Genomic DNA, 20,619 nt, shown 5'->3' with positions numbered 1-20,619 from the left:
TAGCAGAACAAAAGATCACAACCATTACGTTTCTTTGGATCATAAAATCTTTGTGTGTTGATGAGATGGCATTTCATACAAATGAGGTACAGACTTAAAATGAAAGCTGGACTCTGCAGCATTTTGTTTGCTGGTGACTTCATCAAAACTTGAAAGATTTTGCAATTTGGAATCAAGAACTTGAATGCTTAAAGAATTCTCACTGAAGCATTTCAGAGTGCTAGCATTTGTAGTAGTAATTTAGAAATCCATTTTGAAATTTGACATGCAATCTTGTCATAAGAATACACTACCAGCCATTTAGGACAAAGATGAATCCTTCTGCTTTAAAGGTTAGCTTAAATTTGTCATGTCTAAGCATAAGATTTCGGGACACCCCCCCCCCCAAGTTTATAGCACTTGTTAAATTCTATTATTTTGAAATGTGTACTAAATAGACTGCTCAGCAGACCCACTAGTGACAAGAACTTTTATCGCCTGCAACAGCAACACATTTTGTTTGAATGCAGTATAGACACTGGAAGAGAGTAGCCTTTTGTCAACATCAAAGGCCCTTCTTTGTGTTCCTCCTCCACAAGAGGTCCAGAGGGTGGCAACATGAGAATGGGCCTTTTCTGCAGCGGCTCCCCACTTGTGGATCACTCTCCCCAGGGATGCTCACTTGGCACCTTCATTACATATCTTTAGGCACGAGGCAAAAACATTCCTCTTTTCCCAGGCCTTTGGCTGATTAAACAATATATGCCCCTTTAAACTGTTTTTGTTTATTACTATGGAATGTATTTTTATGTTTTTATATTGTAAACTGCCTTGTGATTCCCTGATGAATGGCAGTATAGAAATTATAATTTAACTTACAGGAGTAGTTGTTTAGTTGTTTAGTTGTGTCCAGCTCTTCATGACTCCATGGACCAGAGCATGCCAGGCATTCCTGTCTTCCACTGCCTCCTGCAGTTTGGTCAGACTCATGTTCATAGCTTCGAGAACACTGTCCAACCATCTCGTCCTCTGTCGTCCCCTTCTCCTTGTGCCCTCCATCTTTCCCAACATCAGGGTCTTTTCCAGGGAGTCTTCTCTTCTCATGAGGTGGCCAAAGTATTGGCGCCTCAGCTTCAGGATCTGTCCTTCTTACAGGAGTGGAGAATAGCAATTAAGAGTTTTTAATTCTTAAATTTGTTATGAATTAACACTCTTAATTGGTGTCACGTTCTCCATGGCAACATTCCATCCCTTTCTCATGTTCTTCTGTAGGAAGATCTCTCCAGTGTTGTCCCCAACTGGGCTCAAAGCAACAAGGATTTGTGAGTGTCAGGAGAACAGTGTTCCTAGGACATGTGTTGGAAATTTCAGAGCCTTTTAAGCGACAAGTTTCTGGAGTCTCCCGAGTCAAACTGCCCAGCAAAGCACAGGACGTATTCAGTTCCTTAGTGCCATTGTAAAAGAAAACATTGTAACTGCCCAAATGTAGAAACCTCATACAGTACTCTCCATAATGAAAACCCTAATATGAAATCATTTTATCATTGACCAAATCAGGGTCAATGATATTTCTCTTTTATATTTCTCTTTTATTTAACTTTTCAGGTATTACAGTGCCACCATTATGCAGATGTCCGGTGTTCAAGATGACCGGCTTGCAATTTGGCTTGCTGCAGTGACAGCATTCACTAATTTCATTTTCACTCTTGTTGGAGTCTGGCTTGTTGAGAAAGTGGGCCGGCGAAAACTCACCCTCGGAAGCTTAGCAGGTACAACTTTCATTATTGTGTGACCTGTTGTTTCAGGCCAAGATGGACTGTGTAGAAGAAAGTTTATTGAGACAGGGAAATGCAGTAACGATGGCAGAAGATTGCTCTTAAAGCTTCTTAAATTAACAAGCCAAGTTGGGGTCTGTAGGTCTGTAGGAAGTGGCAGGTCTATGTTCAGTTGCTTGATCAGGTGTGGCATATTTGGGATTCTTTTGGATGAGTTGCCTCTCTGCAGGTTTAGAATGAAAGGTAATAAGCATATATGCCCCCATAAGCATGTGAGCTATCAAATTATAAAATTGTAGAGTTGGAAGGGACACCAAGTGTCATCTAGTCCTGTCTCCTGTGATTAAGGAGTTTAAACTACTGTAGTAATTCAAGCATTTTTTAAGTAAAGAAGTCAGTTGGCTGTTTTTCTGAAAACAGGGGTATTGAAACTCCATCCTATTCAAACCTGTAGAGTACTGTAAGTTCTGCTGACAGATTTCAGTGAATATATCTTACTACAGAGAGACTGGATTTCAGACTGAATGTCGCAGATTTTTCAAGTGCTTCAACATGCTTCAGCACGTTTCAGAGATGAGAAGGAAGGGTCATTGCCCGCCTGATCTAAATTTTCAATGCTGCTGAGAGGCAGAACTATTATTTCCCTCAAAGTACCTACACTTAGCAAGTGAGCTTCAAGAAGAAGCCAGTATATAGCATGCTGTTATTTCATGATTTAAAAAATCTGTAACATTTTTAACCACTTATGAACGAACACCTGCTACTTGGCTGGCTCTAACTAAGTGTTATGTTCTCATTTTCGAGGAGGACCTGCAGAGGGCCTCATTTGTCTCTTGTTTGGGGAGGCTTAAAGTTACAGGTAGTGTAGGACTTTGCAGCCATAAGGTTCCAACCTCCTTTCTTATATTGTAAGGATAAATCATTTCTTGCCTGGTCTACGCAACATCTTTTTCTTGTTTATAGATGCCATAGAATGAATTTGGGCCTTCAGGAATGCAAATCTCTTGCCATGTTTTCCTCATATAAACAGAATTCTGCACTCAGTATTTCTTAACAAAAGGACTATTTAAACACCTGTTTACTTCAGCCTCAGCTGTTACAAGGCAGATTGGATTGTCAGATGCTAGAATTGGATGCTATTGTGACATTCGCCTTTTTGTAGATATCATTGTATCTGAGCATGTGGATGAAGTGCCAACATATTGTGAGGAATTTTTAATCAAAGTAGCAACTCGGTCCCATGTTCCTGGCCATTCTGTGTTATGTGATGTTCTTGAGCATTGCATATGTCAAGGAGTTAGGTGCCTAATATAAATACTTTATTGGAATGGACAAAGTCAGCTCAGCATTGTTAAATTGAACAAAATAGCAGTTTTCTGCTAAAGAAGCACATTTGTGTTAGTAAAATTCTGTTCTGAACTAAAGTGTTTTGTTTTTTTCTTGTAGGCACTACAGTTGCACTTCTTATTTTAGCTTTGGGATTTTTGCTGTCAGCTCAGGTTTCACCACAAGTCACTCTTAATCCCGAAGGCCCTTCAGGTCAAAATTCTACCTGCACAAAATACAGGTAAGTTGCTGTGATTTCCTCATAAAAACCTCTGATGAGAACCCAATTTATTTTTCTAGTGTGTTCAAAACACATTAGGGACATTCTGTTCCTTCCTTCATAGGGTTTGTACCTTTGCAGTTGAGGTGTGCCAATGAGCAATGTTAGTAGCTCATTGTATTTTGATTGCTATTAATTGTATATCAGCAGAAGATGTACTGACCTCTTTGGTAGTTGCCTGTCTGCAGTAAAAACATAGAAAGAACTCAACTTGTGCAGAACTTACTCCATGCACCTTTCCTGTAGAGAATTCCTAAGTTGGTCCAATTGCTTTCCTAGGGTTCAGGAAACTTAGTCTATTACTTGGGTCAGAGTGGGGGCCCTTCAGCCTTCCATTTATTTTATTTTTTGTTCCATTTCCTATTAGGCCCAAGTGGTCAGGAACGATGGGGAGTTGTAGTCTACAACATCTGGATGGCCACACATTCCCCATTCCTGATTTAGGCAAACACTTTGGCTTAGATCCAAAGAGCCCCTGGCACAAAACAAGGCAAGGCATGCTTACTCACAAGACTCATGCCCTGCAAGATCACCAAGCATGGAGATGCTCTCTGGGTTGGGGAGGATGCATCTTTCCCAGCGACAGGAGTGCCACTGGGTCCTGGGCGACCAGGCTGTGCCCTCCCCATCACCCCATGAGATGCCCATTGTTGTCCTTGTCTCCCTGGGAGGAAAGAAGGAAGATGGGAGTCCTCGTTCCCCAGCCAGGGCAGCTGCCTTCTTCCCCCAGTATTAACTCCCCATGTCACCTCCTTTTCCCCTCACCTGTCTCAGCCTGGTACTCCACTTCTGAGTCTGACGATGCCTCAGGACTCATGACAGGGTAGTTTCTACATTGTGCAGTTTGTGCAAACTGCTACAGCACGATTGCTTGACGAGACTTCAATTCTGTCGGCATATTATGCTTCTGCTCAACCATCTCCTGTGGTTTCACTGTGGTATATAAAGCTCTTAATAGCATGGGACCTGGTTACTTAAGGGACCCCCATGCTCCATGTATGCCTATTTGATTACTTTGTTTGGGAGAACTTGTACTTTTACGATTTTCACATACTATTTGTTCCACATTTCTGAGAAGTTCTTCCTTTAATGTTCTCTGCTCTTGTGAGCCATTCTCACTACATTGTTTTAGATGCTTGCTGCAAACTTTTCTTATCTGGAAAAATGATTTGATTACTTATTATTTGTTTTAAAGTGTTGTTGGTTTTTTATATTTGTTTTTAATTATGATGGTTTTTAATTATGACTGATTTGCGCAAGGGTTATGTTCTAGACCTCCGCCCCTTTCTGTGACGTTTGTGGGTTACATCCAGGTTTGGCGTGGTTTGCGCATGTGAGATCACACACATAAGATGCATCTGAAGTGGTCACAGCCTGTTTTTGTTTCACAGATTTTAGCCCTATGTAGGTTTGGAAAATTCTTTTGAAGAAGTGGTTTACAAATATTCTAAATAAATAAGCATTTCTTTGTAAAGAGAAGTTGTCAGAACAACAAAGGAAGAGGGCAGTATTATATTTTAAACTAAACATATTTATAGAAATATAATGATTTTTTCTCTTCCTGATGAAAGACTGACTGAATTGCATTTGGCAATACAGGAGGCATAGATGAAAAAAAATGTAAATTAAAGGAATGCTTGTGGAAACAGATCTGAACTCGAGCTTATGTCTCACAAAGCTGATTCTTGCAATATTGCCATCTCTCCTCTAAGGAATACATTGCTTGGATGAAAGCATGATATTCTACTGTAACTCAGCTTACGTTTACAGCATATCTGCCACCTATAAGCATATTGGAAACCAATAGCAGATGCCTGGCGTGTTGGAGATGAAGGAGCTGTGCAGAGTTACTACTATATAACACTGACTTGTTATTTCACAAGTAATGCCTAAAAAGGTGAATTTTAATGAGTTCAGTTTGTGGGTGCAGACAATTGCTGAAGTAGGGGACAGTGATACCTTTATGTTCATGGAGCTTCTGATGTGATATTTCTCCTCCTTGTAAGGTTTTACAGCTGTCAAAAGCTTTGGATATCGCCCTGCAATTCCAGCTGACCATGTCTATCTAATTTATAATTGCTGGAAATTTAGTCAAATGAGAACGGTAATTCCCATCTGCATGCAAACTGCCAAAGAAATGCGGTTCCATGCATAGCTTTATAAACAAACTTCTGTCACGGAAGTTTCTCTAATGCCAGCGTAGCATAGCTTTCTCATTTGTGTGTTGATTGACCCTATCTCTCTTCTCCCAGTACATGATTTCTTTGCTATTGCTAGAACAAGATTGAAGATGGAACTAACTCCAGATGATAAGAACAGAATTGCTTTCACAACTTAGGGAAAGCAATTTTAATGCACACATCTCTTTTCGTGGTAGGGTGTTTGAAGGGCAAATAGCGTACTGCAGAGAAATGTGTTAGAGATGCAACTTAATATGGTAACTCCTCAATTTAAAACCTAGTTCACATAAAATGAAAAACAGGTTCCGGTTATAGTACAAATTAGTGGAGAAATGGAACCTGAGATTGTAGTTTATTGGTGGCATTGTGGAAATTACATCAGGGGTAGAAAACATGGTGTTCTTCAAATGTTTTGGACTACAATTCCCATCATGCCTGACAGTGCTGGCTGGGCTTATGGGAGCTGTACCCCAAACATCTGGAAGACTTTGCATTGGCTACATCATCTAGCAATGGATGAGGTACACTTTCAGTCTAACAAATGAAGTTGAGAGCAGAAGAGAAATAGTTAACGGTACTCAGATCATATTCAGGTGCGCTGGATGAAATTAAGGTTGGATTATGCTATTAGATTCTAATAGGTACGTTGAAAATACTTGACTTTTGTGTTTCTTTCGCTGCTGTGGATTGGCATGAATACATTTTAAGGAATTTCATTAGACGTTCAGATTGTGGATTATATCTGATTGTGCTGAATTGCCGTAAATTGCTTTGGGTGCCCACTGCCTAGGGGTGGAAAATTTGTGTACGTTCCTGATCACCTGTCTCAAAAAAGATATTATAGAGCTAGAAAAGGGCAGAAGGGGTTGGGCAGTCATCCAGAATGATAAAGGGGTAGAGCACTTTCCCTGTGATAAAATGTAAAAGCATTTGGAGCTCTTTTCTTCAGAAAAGAATAATATGGAGAATTGGGTGGAGCACTTCTTACTCTCATTGTAGCTGTTAAATTGCATGCTCCACTGGCAGTCCTTTTATTTCAGCCTTTATTAAATAAAAGAACACCCAGTTACTTTATTGATGCAATAAAAGAGAACCAGAATATCTACCTCGTATTAGACTACAAACTCTGCAATTACTTTTGGGGGTTCGGGCAGTGGGTTTAAAATATTTTTTAAAAATCAATTATACTAAACAACAAAAAATCCCAAACTTTTAAACTTCTAAGGTGTCACATACTATCTTGCATATTTGTAATAGTTCTCAGTTAATTTAAGGTCAGTAGAATAAGCCGATTACCTTAATTACTATGGAAATATTTGTGAATCTCTCATTCCAGATCCTTATTCCACACTGTAATACTTAATGGTTTGGAAATTAATCATAATTTGATAAAAGTCTAGGCAACCCTTTTGTTCAAAATAACTTTTACAAACTCAGTTTTCTTTCTTGTTAGATACCCATTTACCGTATTTTCCCCTGTATAAGACTAGGTTTTTTTCCTAAAAAATAATGTCAACAATTTGGGGGTGTCTTATACACAGATACATCTGCCCCATTTTCTTAAATCAGAATCCCCCCAAACAGGGGTGTCTTATACATGGGGGCGTCTTATAGATGGAAAAATACGGCAATTTTTTATGCATCCACTGTCTTAATAGAAACAGTGGAAATCTTAAATAGTATTTACTCTATTTAATACTCTAATAGTATTATAGTAATATTCCAAATAGGAGATCTTAAATGCTTGTCTTGCTACATGAAACTCTTTTACACTCTAATGGTATTATGGTAATATTCCAAAGAGAATGAAGCCTTGTGTAATAATAAATATTGTTCCATATTTACATAATTGGTACACTTTTTCCATTACTACACTTTCAATTTTGAGCAAGGACTGTTAGAGGAGCAGAAATGTACTTTATTGAGCCTGCTTTTTAAGGCACAAGGGTGCCCTAAGACATAGTAGATTAGCCCTAAGAAGCAGGGTGGGGAAAACAAATTGACTTAAAAAGAATTTTTTTAAAGCAGGCAGCGCATGCTCAACTACGAGACATGGTAGGGGATTCTAGTTGTGTTAATTTACCATTTACTACTCAGTTTTGCAGCCTTTGTAGATCAGTGTAAAAATGCGAACTTCTGTATAGATATTTGTGTGTGTGTGTGTGTGTGTGTGTGTGTGTTTTCAACAAAATAGAAATCTAAATGTCCTGTTTTGTGTAACTTAGATCCAGACATTAAATGGGGCGGCATTCCTACATGCGTTTTCCTCCAGACAAACGTCTTCTAGAACCAGTTGTGTGTAGAGTTCATGTGAGGCAAAGATGACAATCTGTTGCCCCAGCACACACCAATTTATGGAGATCACCAATGAATGGGTCATCTTCACAGAATTAACTTTGCAAATTAGTCATACCAATCTTCACTGCTGACTGAAATGTAAGTTTTAGTATAATAGATGCATGGTGTGTCGAAACAGCACATTGTTTGCTGCTGCAAGATTTAGTGATGGCCACCAGCTTGGATGGTTTTGATTAGGTTGATAGGGCTACTTAGCCACAATAGTTGTGTCCTGTGTCCACAGTTGGAGGTAGTATGCCTCTGAATACATTGCTGAGAATTACAGGTATATCACTTCCTGTTTCCGGCGGTGGAAAATGGCTGACCCCACACGATCGGACCTCAGCTGTTCCGATAATTCAGGGCTGATATGGGGGTAATTAGCCCTGGCAGCCTCCCCAGGGCAGGGGAGGACTGTCTCAACGACCCGCGGTCTGCCCCAGATTGCCGATGTGGCAGACGGCAGGGGCACTGGGTCACGGAGTTAGGGACGGCTGACACTCCTGCGATACCACCCCATAGCCGGACGCATCTGTTTGGGAAAATATAAAGATTTGGAAAGAGATCCTCATCATGACATTTGGAATGTGGAGGGGCTTGGTATGTAAAAAAACATTCTTTTATCCTTAACATCAACAATCCTTAATGCATGCCAAGCCTCATCAAGAACTTAAATTGCTCTTCAGAAAGTGAGTTCAGATGGACCTTCATATATAATTGGGATCTACTCGCAGCCACTTCTCTTCTAAGACCGGAAATGTCTGTTAAAGACGAAAACAAAGGACAAAGGACAAAATGGCTTCTATCCACTACGTCTTTATTGAATATCTGAAATACTTCCCTGATTAAGAGAAACAGGAGCTAACTGATGGTTGGTTATAAAGACTGGAAACAATATTACATATACAACTGTTTGCAAAAAGATGTTTTTTTGATTACGAGCGAGAGAGAGGGCTAAATGGATGTCTGGCAGCCCCCCTCTAGGGCCCGGAGCGGGAACTGGGAGGATTCCAAAGGCCAATTGCTAACTGTCTGATATATGGCTACATTGCAAACAGTCTGTTTAAGATAAATCAACAAGGAGGTTACAGAAGGAAATTTCTCTCTGTTTCTTTGATAACACCTGGACGGGAAAGATTAACGATCTGGGAGCTGCCAAAATAACAACTCTCAAAGAGCTGGACAGAACTTTGAAATTGGATGCAATTAAATGACGTGGTGCGATGAAAAAACAGCTGAAGGAGTACAATATACGGACAAATCTGCACTCCATAGGGGAAAAAAGTATCTGTTTTCTGACATGAATGAGGACCGTAGAACCAGAGTCAAAATGTGGAGGGGGAAAATCGGACATGGAATTATGAATAACATTGAGGATGATGAGAGGTAGGACTATGATGTTGAATGCGCTTCAAAATTCAGACCGTGGGAAGTCAAAACAAAATTATTACAATTTGGAAGACAATTGGACCTTTTTTATTTTATTTTTTTATTTTTATTGGATTTGATTTGATATGTTAATTGGATAATTAATAAACGCTTTTTAAAAAGAAAGAGAGAGAATTATAGGTATGGAGTGTACCATTGCCCTTTTGGATTTCCTGTACGCATCTGTTACAGGTAGGTAGCCGTGTTGGTCTGCCATAGTCAAAACAAAATAAAAAAATTCCTTCCAGTAGCACCTTAAAGACCAACTAAGTTAGTTCTTGGTATGAGCTTTCGTGTGCATGCACACTTCTTCAGATACTTCTTCAGATATCTGAAGAAGTGTGCATGCACATGAAAGCTCATACCAAGAACTAACTTAGTTGGTCTTTAAGGTGCTACTGGAAGGAATTTTTTTATTTTGTTTTGACTGTACGCATCTGATTGGCAACTCTGTAAATAGGATGTTGGACCAAATGAACACTTGACTGAGCAGGGGTGTTCTTATATTCTTTAATGTAGCAACCAGCAGTGCTCCATTAAAAACTGGTCTGTATTCCATTGGTCTGCTCATCCACGGTCTAATCTGTACCAGCATTTAAGTGCCCTGGGATTTTAAAAGCCACACTTTACTCCAGTTAGTGCCCTTTAAAACACTTCTATGTTTTGTTACAAAATAAAATACAAGCCCCATGTAGCTGAAAAATAGAGGTTCTGGTGGTTTCCATGAAAAGCTCCGAAGAACCGAATCCCAGAATGAAGCACATGTGCCTGTTCCAACCATTTTCCACTGCTCTAATCAAAATGTAATTAAAATTCTATTGGAAAGCTCATGCTGTAGAGCTGAAGAATGACCTTATAATAAATCCTGAAATTGGCTAAGCAATAAAAGCTGTTCCCGGGTACTATCATTTAACCTTTCTTTAGCATGTTTCTCTCTCTATTAAATCTCCTAATTTAATTTTAAACCCTGGAGGGTAGCATCTCTCAACACAAAGAGTACAGACATCTGTCATGTTAGTAATAAAATATGAAATATGAAATTAATTTTATTTTTAGGTCAGCCTCAACAGGAAGAAAGGAGTATTGTTTTTTAGTATGTAATAGAATGTTGACATTTTGCAATGCCACACTCTTAATTTTTGATAGGTTAGCTGTCACAGGTTAGGCAGGCAGCTAATGGATGATGGTGGTTGGTTGGTTGGTTTATACCCCTCCTTTTTCTGACATAGACTTAAGGTGGATTACAAATAAAATAAGAACAGGTAAAAACGGGGGGTGATTAAGTAATAATAATTGGTAGGCGTCCCTACCAAGCGTGTCTGTGGTGGTGGGCCTCTCACAAAGATCTCAAAACCCAAGCAGGGTTTGTATGAGAGAAAACAGACTTTCGGATAGTTTGGACCTAAGCCATATACAGTGGTGCCCCGCAAGACGAATGCCTCGCAAGACGGAAAACCCGCTAGACGAAAGGGTTTTCCGTTTTGGAGGTGCTTCACAAAACGAATTTCCTATGGGCTTGCTTCGCAAGACGAAAATGTCTTGCGAGTTCCTGCGGTTTTTTTCCCCTCCCCCCTTTTTCTAAGCTGCTAAGCCTCATATCAGCTGATCCGCTAAGCCGCTTATCAGCTGATCCGTTAAGCCGCTTATCAGCTGATCCGCTAAGCCGCTAATAGCGCTAAGCCGCTAAGCCGCTAATGGGCTTGCTTCGCAAGACGAAAAAACCGCAAGACGAAGAGACTCACGGAACGGATTCTTTTCGTCTTGCGAGGCACCACTGTAACCAGCACTTTGAATTGTGGCTGGAAGAGGACTGTTAGTCAGGAGTTGTTCAGCTCCATATAGCCAGCCCCACTCAACAATCTGGCTGCAGCCAGTTGAAGTTTCTGAGCACTTTTCAAAGGCAGCCTGACACAGAGAGTGTTAGAGTATTAGATGAGGTATGCTTGATATCACCAATGTGCATTGGAAAATAAATAGTATAAGGGGGAAAACACTGACCTTGAGATACAGTGGTACCTCAGGTTACATATGCTTCAGGTTACATACGCTTCAAGTTACAGACTCCACTAACCCAGAAATAGTGCTTCAGGTTAACAACTTTGCTTCAGGATAAGAACAGAAATTGTGCTCCGGCAGCGTGGCAGCAGCGGGAGGCCCCATTAGCTAAAGTGGTACTTCAGGTTAAGAACAGTTTCAGGTTAAGAACAGACCTCCGGAACGAATTAAGTACTTAACCCGAGGTACCACTGTATTTTAGATCTGAGAACACTAAGCAGTAATAGTAACACTTTCCTCAAAAGTTAGTGTCAAATCACACATCTGGTATGTATATTATTTTATGTAATCTTGACATAATAGAACAAACATAAGGAAAATATTGAAAAATTTAAAGCGCTGGCAGTCCTACCAAGGGAAAGGTTTGTATGAGAAATTATAGTGCTTCCCTTACGAAAGAATGAATTGCAACATCGGGAATCTTGCAATTCAGTGGGAAATGATTTCCTCCCATATATCTTTAAATTCTGATGCATTTTATATTTAAACCCACCACATACAAGTAATAAGATTCCAGTTTCAATACTATATGTATGTTGTTCCATTAAAATGCCCAGAACAGTATAATTCACTATCAAAACCATATAATAATAATAATAAATCTTTCCCCCCTAAAATATTTATCCCTGTTGATATCTGTCTTTGAATGACATTGACTTTATGTGCTGTTGTTTTAAACTGCTTTTATATTTATAATTGTTTTATAAAATTATTTTTATATTCAGTTTTCTACAACTTTTTAATATATCCAACTGTTGTTGTTTTTTTATGTCCTTACATTACAAATTGCTCTGGGATGCCTCATGGGAAGCTATTCATAAATGAAATAAATTATCATATAAAACACGACAGATAAAAAGCAATCTCTGAAAGCAATAAAATACAACTAACACTTAAGAACAAAGGAAAACTGAAATTTAGGAGCAGCAAAAGTGAACAATGATACATTCAAACTAGGGAAGGAATTCAATGTAGTGCTACGGCGATTTCTGTGTTAACATTTCTACTTTCCTTAAGCATAGCTGTTAACTTACAGATTTGAAAATAAGGTATCAGCAGCCTCAAAAATAAGGAATCAGCAGCCAAAATAAGGGATTTTGGCTTAGCTTATACATACATCCGCTACTGATGGAGCCATGCTGCTTTGACTGCGACTGACTGTGTTTTGCAGGGGGTTGGACTAGATGATCCTAAGGGTCTACAACTCCGACCAAAGAAGAGTGGCAGACGAAACTGATGATCGACGTCGAGATGGTAAAGCTTACAGGCAGAATTAGAAACCAGGAAGAGGACCTCTTTAATAAAGAATGGGGAAAGTCTACAATTTAATTGAAAAGCTATTGTACAGAGTTACATACATTGGTAGGATTGACAGAAAACTTGTAGTAAAAAGTTGAACTATGGATGGACAAATGATTTATAAAAATAGAGTTACGAAAGGGATGCAGAGGGGGAAATCACTTCATTAAGATGCTGCACTGGTTGGAGGGGATGCTAAGCAGCACATCGGGGCTGCCGTCGTCCTGGAGCGAGGAATTCCATCGGCCCTTCCCCACCTGAGAGAGAGGGAGGGAGGGAGGCTCTCGCCTACACTGCCCGCGAGCCTGGCATGAGGCGGTTGCCACCGTGGCCACTAAAGCGCCGCCCTTCTGCGTCCCTCCCCATCCCCTCCTCTTCCTCCTCCCTCAGGCCGCCTCCTCAGCCACTGCCACCGCCACTGCCAGCTCCAGCTTCCCCTGGCAGTGCGGCGGAAGTCTCGCAAGAGAGGGGCTGCCTGCCCACCCGCCACCCGCCTCCTCACGAAGCGCCCCTGAGGGGGGAAAGGGAGAGACGGAAGCGTGGCAGCTTGTGCGCGTGCTCTTTCTCGCTCTCTCGAGGCGAAGGACCCCGAGCCTCTGCTTCCCTCCCAAGCCAGGTGAGCATGAAGCGCGGGAAATTTAAGGGACATCATCAATTCGGGACAGCAGCGGGAAACGGCACTGGGATAAGGGAATTTCTCGCCAAATAAGGGACGGTTGACAGCTATGCTTATGGAAGTCGGATGTGGAACTTGGAATGGGGAACAGAGCAGAGCAGGGATGGGAAACCTATGGCTCTGCAGATGCTGCTGGATTACAACTCCCAACAGGGCCAGTGGTCAAGGATGATGGAACTTGTAGTCTAATAAGAGCTTGAGGGCCACAGGTTCCCTGTCCCTGGAAGAGCTTTCTTTCGGGGTACTGTAACTGGAACACTGAAAAGGAGCACCCTACCCAGCAAGATTTTGTTCTACTTCCCCTTTGTATTATATAATAAAAAATGCAATACAGCAACCTATTATTAACACAAGGGACACTTTATATGTAACGTATGGGTATTTGACATGGACAAGATACCAATCTTATTTAGACACTCTGCTAAACCTGATATCAAACCCTAATATAAGGAGTAAGGAGATTTTTATGCAAAGGGGATCGCTTTCTTTTTCAGACTGGTCTCTGTGGGCTCCACATTTTGTGCTGGTTTGTCTTTCTAATTATCTCAAGCTCCTTTTTCTTCCTTGGCATTTGGAGTGGGGAGTTGTTTCTGCAGGCAGCACTCCCTGCAGTGGTTTTGCTGGGCTCAGAAGGTAAAAGACCTTGTGATATTGGTTCCAGGTTATGATAGGAAGGCACAAGAAGCTACCACCTTGCAGAAGCTGAGCAGGTCTCAGTGTGGTCACCTGGGAACCACGTGGATGCTACCTTGGGCTCCATGATGGAAAAAAGGCAGGATATAAATGTAATTTTTTTAAAGTACATTTTCAGTCTTGTAATGCAGTTTGCAACTAGGTACATGGGAAATAGCCCTGGAATAGAATAGACTGTGCAGCATTTCAGTACTAGTTCTAACAGCTACAGAATGTGAGCTACAGCTGTGACAATTTCCCTCTCTGTAGAGGACAAATCTAAGCCTGATTTCTATGTAGCAGACTGACAGTCCGATTTTTCACCTTGCTTTCCTCCATAACAACAGCCTGTCGGGGGATTATTACCCATACCCTTGTATAAGCACACAGAATATTTAGTGTTTAAGGAAGAGGCATTTAAATATATTTTGTTTACTTAATAGATCTTAATCAAGCATTCCAGAAGATACCTGAGATTAATAGCATACAGAACTTTATACATTACAAATCTAAAATATTGGTTGATGCATTGCTGAGAAACCCTTAATTACCTGATTCAGCAAGGATACAATTGGGCAGCAAGCAAAAGATGATATAAAATGAGAGGGTGGTGGAAGATGTTCAAAGAAAGGCATGTTTATACCCAGTTATTAGTTACCAAAGAAAAACAGCCCCATTCCACAATATATCCAACTTAATGAAAGGTTGATAAACCATATACCCAAAACACACTTCTGCAACAATCTTGATTAAGCAAGAGAATTTTAGCAATATCTAATAGAACTACATCAAATACCAATGATTCCTTTTTTTTTTTTTAAAGGCATGTCTAAAAAAAACCTCCACGGTCATAGACATATTATCAAAACCTAAATTATATAAAAGTGTGTTTGGCTCACATCTAAGGGTACTAAAAATATCAATGTTAAAAATAACATTTGATGTAAATATAACTTGTTTAACTAATCTATAAAGGTGGGTTGAATGAATCAGGCCAATCCAACGTTTTCTTTTTGTACCAGGGGACAGGCGTATTGTTGCTAAATAGGGCAGGTAGAGTAGCAGTTTTTTGAACGTTTGTTGATATCAACTAGATCTGCACCTGCAGCGGCTCCACTCATGCCCTAGGCTTCAAGGCTATATGGTGCACAGTTCTAGCCTGTCTCTGAAGTACATTAAAGGGTAAAGGGACCCCTGACCATTAGGTCCAGTCGTGGCCGACTCTGGGGTTGCGGCGCTCATCTCGCTTTATTGGCCAAGGGAGCCGGCGTACAGCTTCCGGGTCATGTGGCCAGCATGACTAAGCCGCTTCTGGTGAACCAGAGCAGCGCACGGAAACACCGTTTACCTTCCCGCCGGAACGGTACCTATTTATCTACTTGCACTTTGACGTGCTTTCGAACTGCTAGGTTGGCAGGAGCAGGGACTGAGCAACGGGAGCTCACCCTGTCACGGGGATTCGAACTGCCGACCTTCTGATCGGCAAACCCTAGGCGAATAGAAATATGTATTCTATTCCCATTTTGACAGATCTAATTGTGCTGCATTGGGGTACAGAAAATTAGCCATAGGGCCTGTCTCTGGCACCAGCAAAAATGGGTGCTTTGCAACATAGCACACTGTCTATATCGCTGCAGGAAGTGGCTGACCGGACAACACATCCGATCTCCTGCACATTACCCCAGTAGTTGGAATATATTTTCCTCTTCCTTCCCTGCTGTGTGTTGCTGGGTGAGAATCCTCATTTATTGAAATGTGTGACAGCTTTAAAGCGGTGGACCTGCTACTTGTAGCTTAGCCTTTTGCAAGGAAATCCCTCTCTCGTTTGTCAAGAGAAACGAAACTTCCATAAATACTCCGTACACCAAGGAATACAAGATGTTCTGAATCTGAAGCACTTCTGCTCTTCTTGAAACTTAATTATAAGTTGTATTGAGGTTTTTAAGTATTTTGAAAGCTTTTCCTTTGACAGGTTGATTCAGACTCCTGGAAGTATGATGAAATTTTTGTTGTGTTTCTTTTTATGCAACTCTGTTTACATGAGCAACTAGGTGTAAGGTAAATTATTTTTTGCAGGTTGCAATATTGTGTAGAAACAGTTAAATTAAACGTTGTGCTTTTGGTTGATGCTGAGTTAGTCTGCTACCTAAAATAAAATAAAATAAAATAAAATGGTATAATATAGGTAGTGCCTATGCAGCACACGGAAACGCCGTTTACCTTCCCACCAGAGCGGTACCTATTTATCTACTTGTACTGCGTGCTTTCAAACTGCTAGGTTGGCAGGAGCAGGGACCGAGCAACAGGAGCTCACCCTGTTGTGGGGATTTGAACCGCCGACCTTCTGATTGGCAAGCCCTAAGCTCAGTGGTTTAGACCATAGCACTACCCATGTCCTATTCATAGGTCCACAATAAAACTACCCAATTTTTACGTGGTCTCCTTAGAAGAACAAAATAATACAAGAGAGACTGAAGGCAAGACCCCTCCCCACCATTTACTCAGGAAAAGGTTGCAGTCATTGAACAAGAGGACAGATTCTTTCCCTCCCCACACCATACATAATTAAACCTCTTATCGTTCTCTCTGTTGGGTTCTTGTCTTTTTTTCTAACGTAAAAAGCTTCAAACCTTTTAACCTTTTCTCATATAGAAAGTGCTCCCAACCCCCTAGATAATTTTTCCTGCCTTTTTCTGCAGTGTTTGATTCTCCAGTATTACCTAACACAATATTCAATATGAGGCTAGATCGTGTATTTACATAAGAACATTAGAACATTGGCCATTTTTATTTTTATGATCATTTAGTCCATCTCCTAATAATTCCAAGCATGGAAATTTGCCATGTTCACTGATTAAACATAATGAGGACATTTTTCATTGAGTTATTCACAGTGATTCCATGCTCCTTTTCCTGACTGGTTACTGTCAGCTTGCATATATACTGATAGGGTTAAATATCCTAGTTTCAGAGCTTATCATTTTATACCTGCATATATTTTACTCTTTTGTTGTGCTTTCCCAATTTGGAAAGGTTCCTTTGGAGTTATCTTGTCTGCTTGGTTTTTTTTACCATCCTGAATCATGTTTGTCTCATACACAAATATGGGTGCTTACCTGCTCACCTCAAGCTTCAGATATTTCTAAAATAAATATCATCCCTGCCGATACAGATCCTTGTGGAACCTGAATACTTACCTCTTTCCACTGTAATAGTCTGTTGATTCTTTCCTTTCAACCTCCTGTTCTTTAAACACTTACAGTCCATTAGAGAACCAATCTTCATATTCAGTGACTCCTAAGAGCTTTTGGTGATGGGTTTTGTCAAAAGCCTTTTGGAAGTCCAATATTCAGTGTCTTAAAGTGTTTGTTGACATGAACCTCTAAAACAGGCATAGGCAAACTCCGGCCCTCTAGATGTTTGGGACTCCAATTCCCATCATCCCTAGCTAACAGGACCAGTTGTCAGGGATGATGGGAATTGTAGTCCCAAACAACTGGAGGGCCGGAGTTTGCCTATGTCTCTTCTAAAAGGTTGATGAGGCAGGATTCCCCATTGAGGAAGCGCTTCCCATTGGCTCTGTACTTTGTTCTTCAATATGCTTAATAATTCCTTCTACCAATTTACCATGGATAGACATTAGACCAACAGGCCTATAATTTCCCTGCTCCCTTTGAACCTGTTTTTCAGTGTTGATTTTACATTGGCTACCTTCTGATTATCCAGTACAGAAATGTGTAAGACGTTACACATCTTTGTCAAAAGATGAACAATTTCACATTTGAGTTCCTAAGGAAGTCTCAGGTAGGAAGAAGTGACGTCCTCTGCCAGCTGTGCAGGGCATGGAAGGCTTCCCTGGCCCAGCAGTGAACTGCACTGGGCCACAACTGGCACCCCTTGTGAAAGCTGAGCAATATATTCCACTAGATTCCTCCTATTAACATTATTTTCCCAATAACGTATTTATTTGTGTAAACTTACTGAACATGTGGACAGTAACTGGACATACCACCAATACCTCATATGTCCTTTATGTTAGAATTCCTGCTCTGTGATTGTAGTCATAGGATTGTTGTCTATCACATGACGGTGTATGTTTTGACTCCACAAAGTGGGAAGTGACGGAGACAGGATGTTTGTGTTACTGTGTTCCGTGAAGTGGGACTATTGTCCTTTGTTCTTTTTCTGTTTGCTGTCTGATGCTAGAGAGGGAGCCATGTTGCAGTGTTCCATGTGTGTTTATATGTAAATAAAGTAGATTAACCAAAATGCTGAGTTGCTGAGGTCTGTTATGCAAGCTGCAAAGACTCTGCGGATCCCTAAGTGTGCCGATGTCTGTTGGCATCGGTCGCTCTGATGTTCGGGCAGAAGAAAGCTTTTGAAACTCCCGAACTATAGACCAGGAGGGAGGGAACATGCCAGTCGGGTGTGTGTCTCTACCAGGGTCCTACTCGAGTGTAGAACGAGCTCCTGACACTTTATAGTGGAATATAATGCATACATGAGGGACGCGGGTGGCGCTGTGGGTAAAACCTCAGTGCCTAGGACTTGCTGATTACATGGTCGGCGGTTCGAATCCTCACGGCAGAGTGAGCGCCCGTCGTTCGGTCCCAGCTCCTGCCCACCTAGCAGTTCGAAAGCACCCTTAAGTGCAAGTAGATAAATAGGTACCGCTTTATAGCGGGAAGGTAAACAGCGTTTCCGTGTGCTGCTCTGGTGCCGGTCGCCGGAGCAGCTTCGTCACGCTGGCCACGTGACCCGGAAGTGTCTGCGGACAGCGCTGGCTCCCGGCCTCTTAAGTGAGATGAGCGCACAACCCTAGAGTCCGTCAAGACTGGCCCATACGGGCAGGGGTACCTTTACCTTTTATAATGCCACCATTGCCTTTAGTTTTAAAAGATATACTTTAAAATTGTAATATTAAACTGTTCCTTTTTAGTGGCTTATAGTCAGTTGTGCAGTTTATTTCAAGGGATGAGGTCTGTTTAAATATTAATCTGCTTATTTTTTTAATCTGGCTCAGCTATTAATCTTGCACGTAATTTATGGATAATAACCAAAAACAAAGTGAAAGAAATGGAGCTGGTCTCCATGTGGTGGTAACATCATTTCCACCACTGATACTGGATGACTGCATATTACACGCACTTGCGAAGAACAGCCCTCACCTTTTTACAGACTCAAACCCTCAAATAAATAGGGACAGAAAAGTCACAATTGCTAACAGTACTTGGAATCTATCCCTTTCTGGAAAATAGTAAGCATACTCAATTGATTAGTAGCTTTGAAGTTTATTTTTGTCAGATCTATGTAAAAACTAGTAAATTTTGTTGCTGTTTGGTGTAAGATGTGTGTTTGGTTTTATTGTTCATCTGAAGTTAGGGATTTATATAAGAGTGTGTGAGTGTGTAGAGATGTGCACAAACACACAAAATATATGCTATTTTGTCTGATGATCAACCCTGCCTTAATTATCATTGCTAAAACTTAATTTCAATTCAATAGTGTCTTAATTCCTTCCTGTCTGCAATTGGTAATTGTAGGGATATTTTTCTTATCTGTCTACTTATTGAGAGGAAAATTTCACCGCTGTCCAACGATGACTTATCCATCAAACTGGGCTTTTCTGTCTCTCTAGATCCAGAAGTGGCCAGCCCTCCTCAGACCACTTTATAACAGCTGTATGGGGCCACCCATCTGTCAATTGCTTGATGCCATATGATATCAGGCCCAGGAAAGATGGTTGTGGTTCACCCAGAATTCCAGAGGTGCACTACCACTAGTTTAAACCATAGTTAAAAATGAACTATTAACGTGAACAAGCAGTGTGCTGATGTACACTTTCCAAGCAAAACACAAGTTGGAGACAAACCATTAGATCATTAGCATGATTTATATTGCTAGTCCAGCTTCATCAGAATTTAGCAACAATATTCATGATCCAGCTGATGTTTCCCCTATCCGTCTGCTTCTGTTTCAAAGGGAAGCTTTCGGCATGCTTAATTATGTAATTAAAACCATGGGAAAATCTGTACTACTTAATTTTGACGGGATTTTATTCTGTGTGTTCAGCTTATTTACCTTTTATTTTCAGCAATTGTGCAGATGTTCTCTGTGCAGCAAAACTTTCTCAGTTTTAATGTTAGCAAGAGTTACCAAAAGTTGTTGATATCCAAGGTACAAACTTGCCCTATGGACGAGTCTGATTGCTTCCATTGGCTAATTGATGTTTTGCTGTGAAAAGGTTGGGTTTATTCTTGTGATTTTTCATTTCTTTCAGTTACTGTAATGGGTGCATGCTGGATCCCATTTGTGGCTTTTGCTACAAACTAAACAAGTCAAGTGTTGTGGAGTCCTCCTGTGTCCCTGTTGATAGGAAGTCTACAATGGAAGCAGCCTGGGGCAGGTACGTTGCTTTTGTGTTGCTTAATTTCATATTAAAAGGACCTTAATATCCTTTTATAAGAAGTGCCACTGTTACACTTGTCCTCAAACTGGTATTTTGTCATTATAATAATAATGTGCACCAGAGGTTTCCTCTTGTCAAAAACCCTCTCATTTTGCTTCCATTTCCCCCCTTTCTCAGAAAATAAAAACGCTGTAGGATGGAAT

The 20,619-nt window shown here is 40.7% G+C and overlaps 1 protein-coding gene across 1 annotated transcript in view; it reads left to right on the top strand.

Moving 5' to 3' along the window:
- SLC2A13 (solute carrier family 2 member 13) overlaps positions 1-20,619 on the top strand; it is a 107,926-nt gene that overhangs the window by 58,487 nt on the left and 28,820 nt on the right. The window contains exons 5-7 of the mRNA XM_081877958.1: positions 1,585-1,748; positions 3,201-3,321; positions 20,288-20,413. Coding sequence (XP_081734084.1) covers positions 1,585-1,748; positions 3,201-3,321; positions 20,288-20,413 — 411 coding nt within the window. The remainder of the gene's footprint in view (positions 1-1,584; positions 1,749-3,200; positions 3,322-20,287; positions 20,414-20,619) is intronic.

This window comes from Podarcis erhardii (genome assembly GCF_964252035.2).
Source record: "Podarcis erhardii genome assembly, chromosome: 10".
NCBI lineage: Eukaryota > Metazoa > Chordata > Lepidosauria > Squamata > Lacertidae > Podarcis > Podarcis erhardii.
This window is presented reverse-complemented; position numbering and strand designations above follow the sequence as displayed.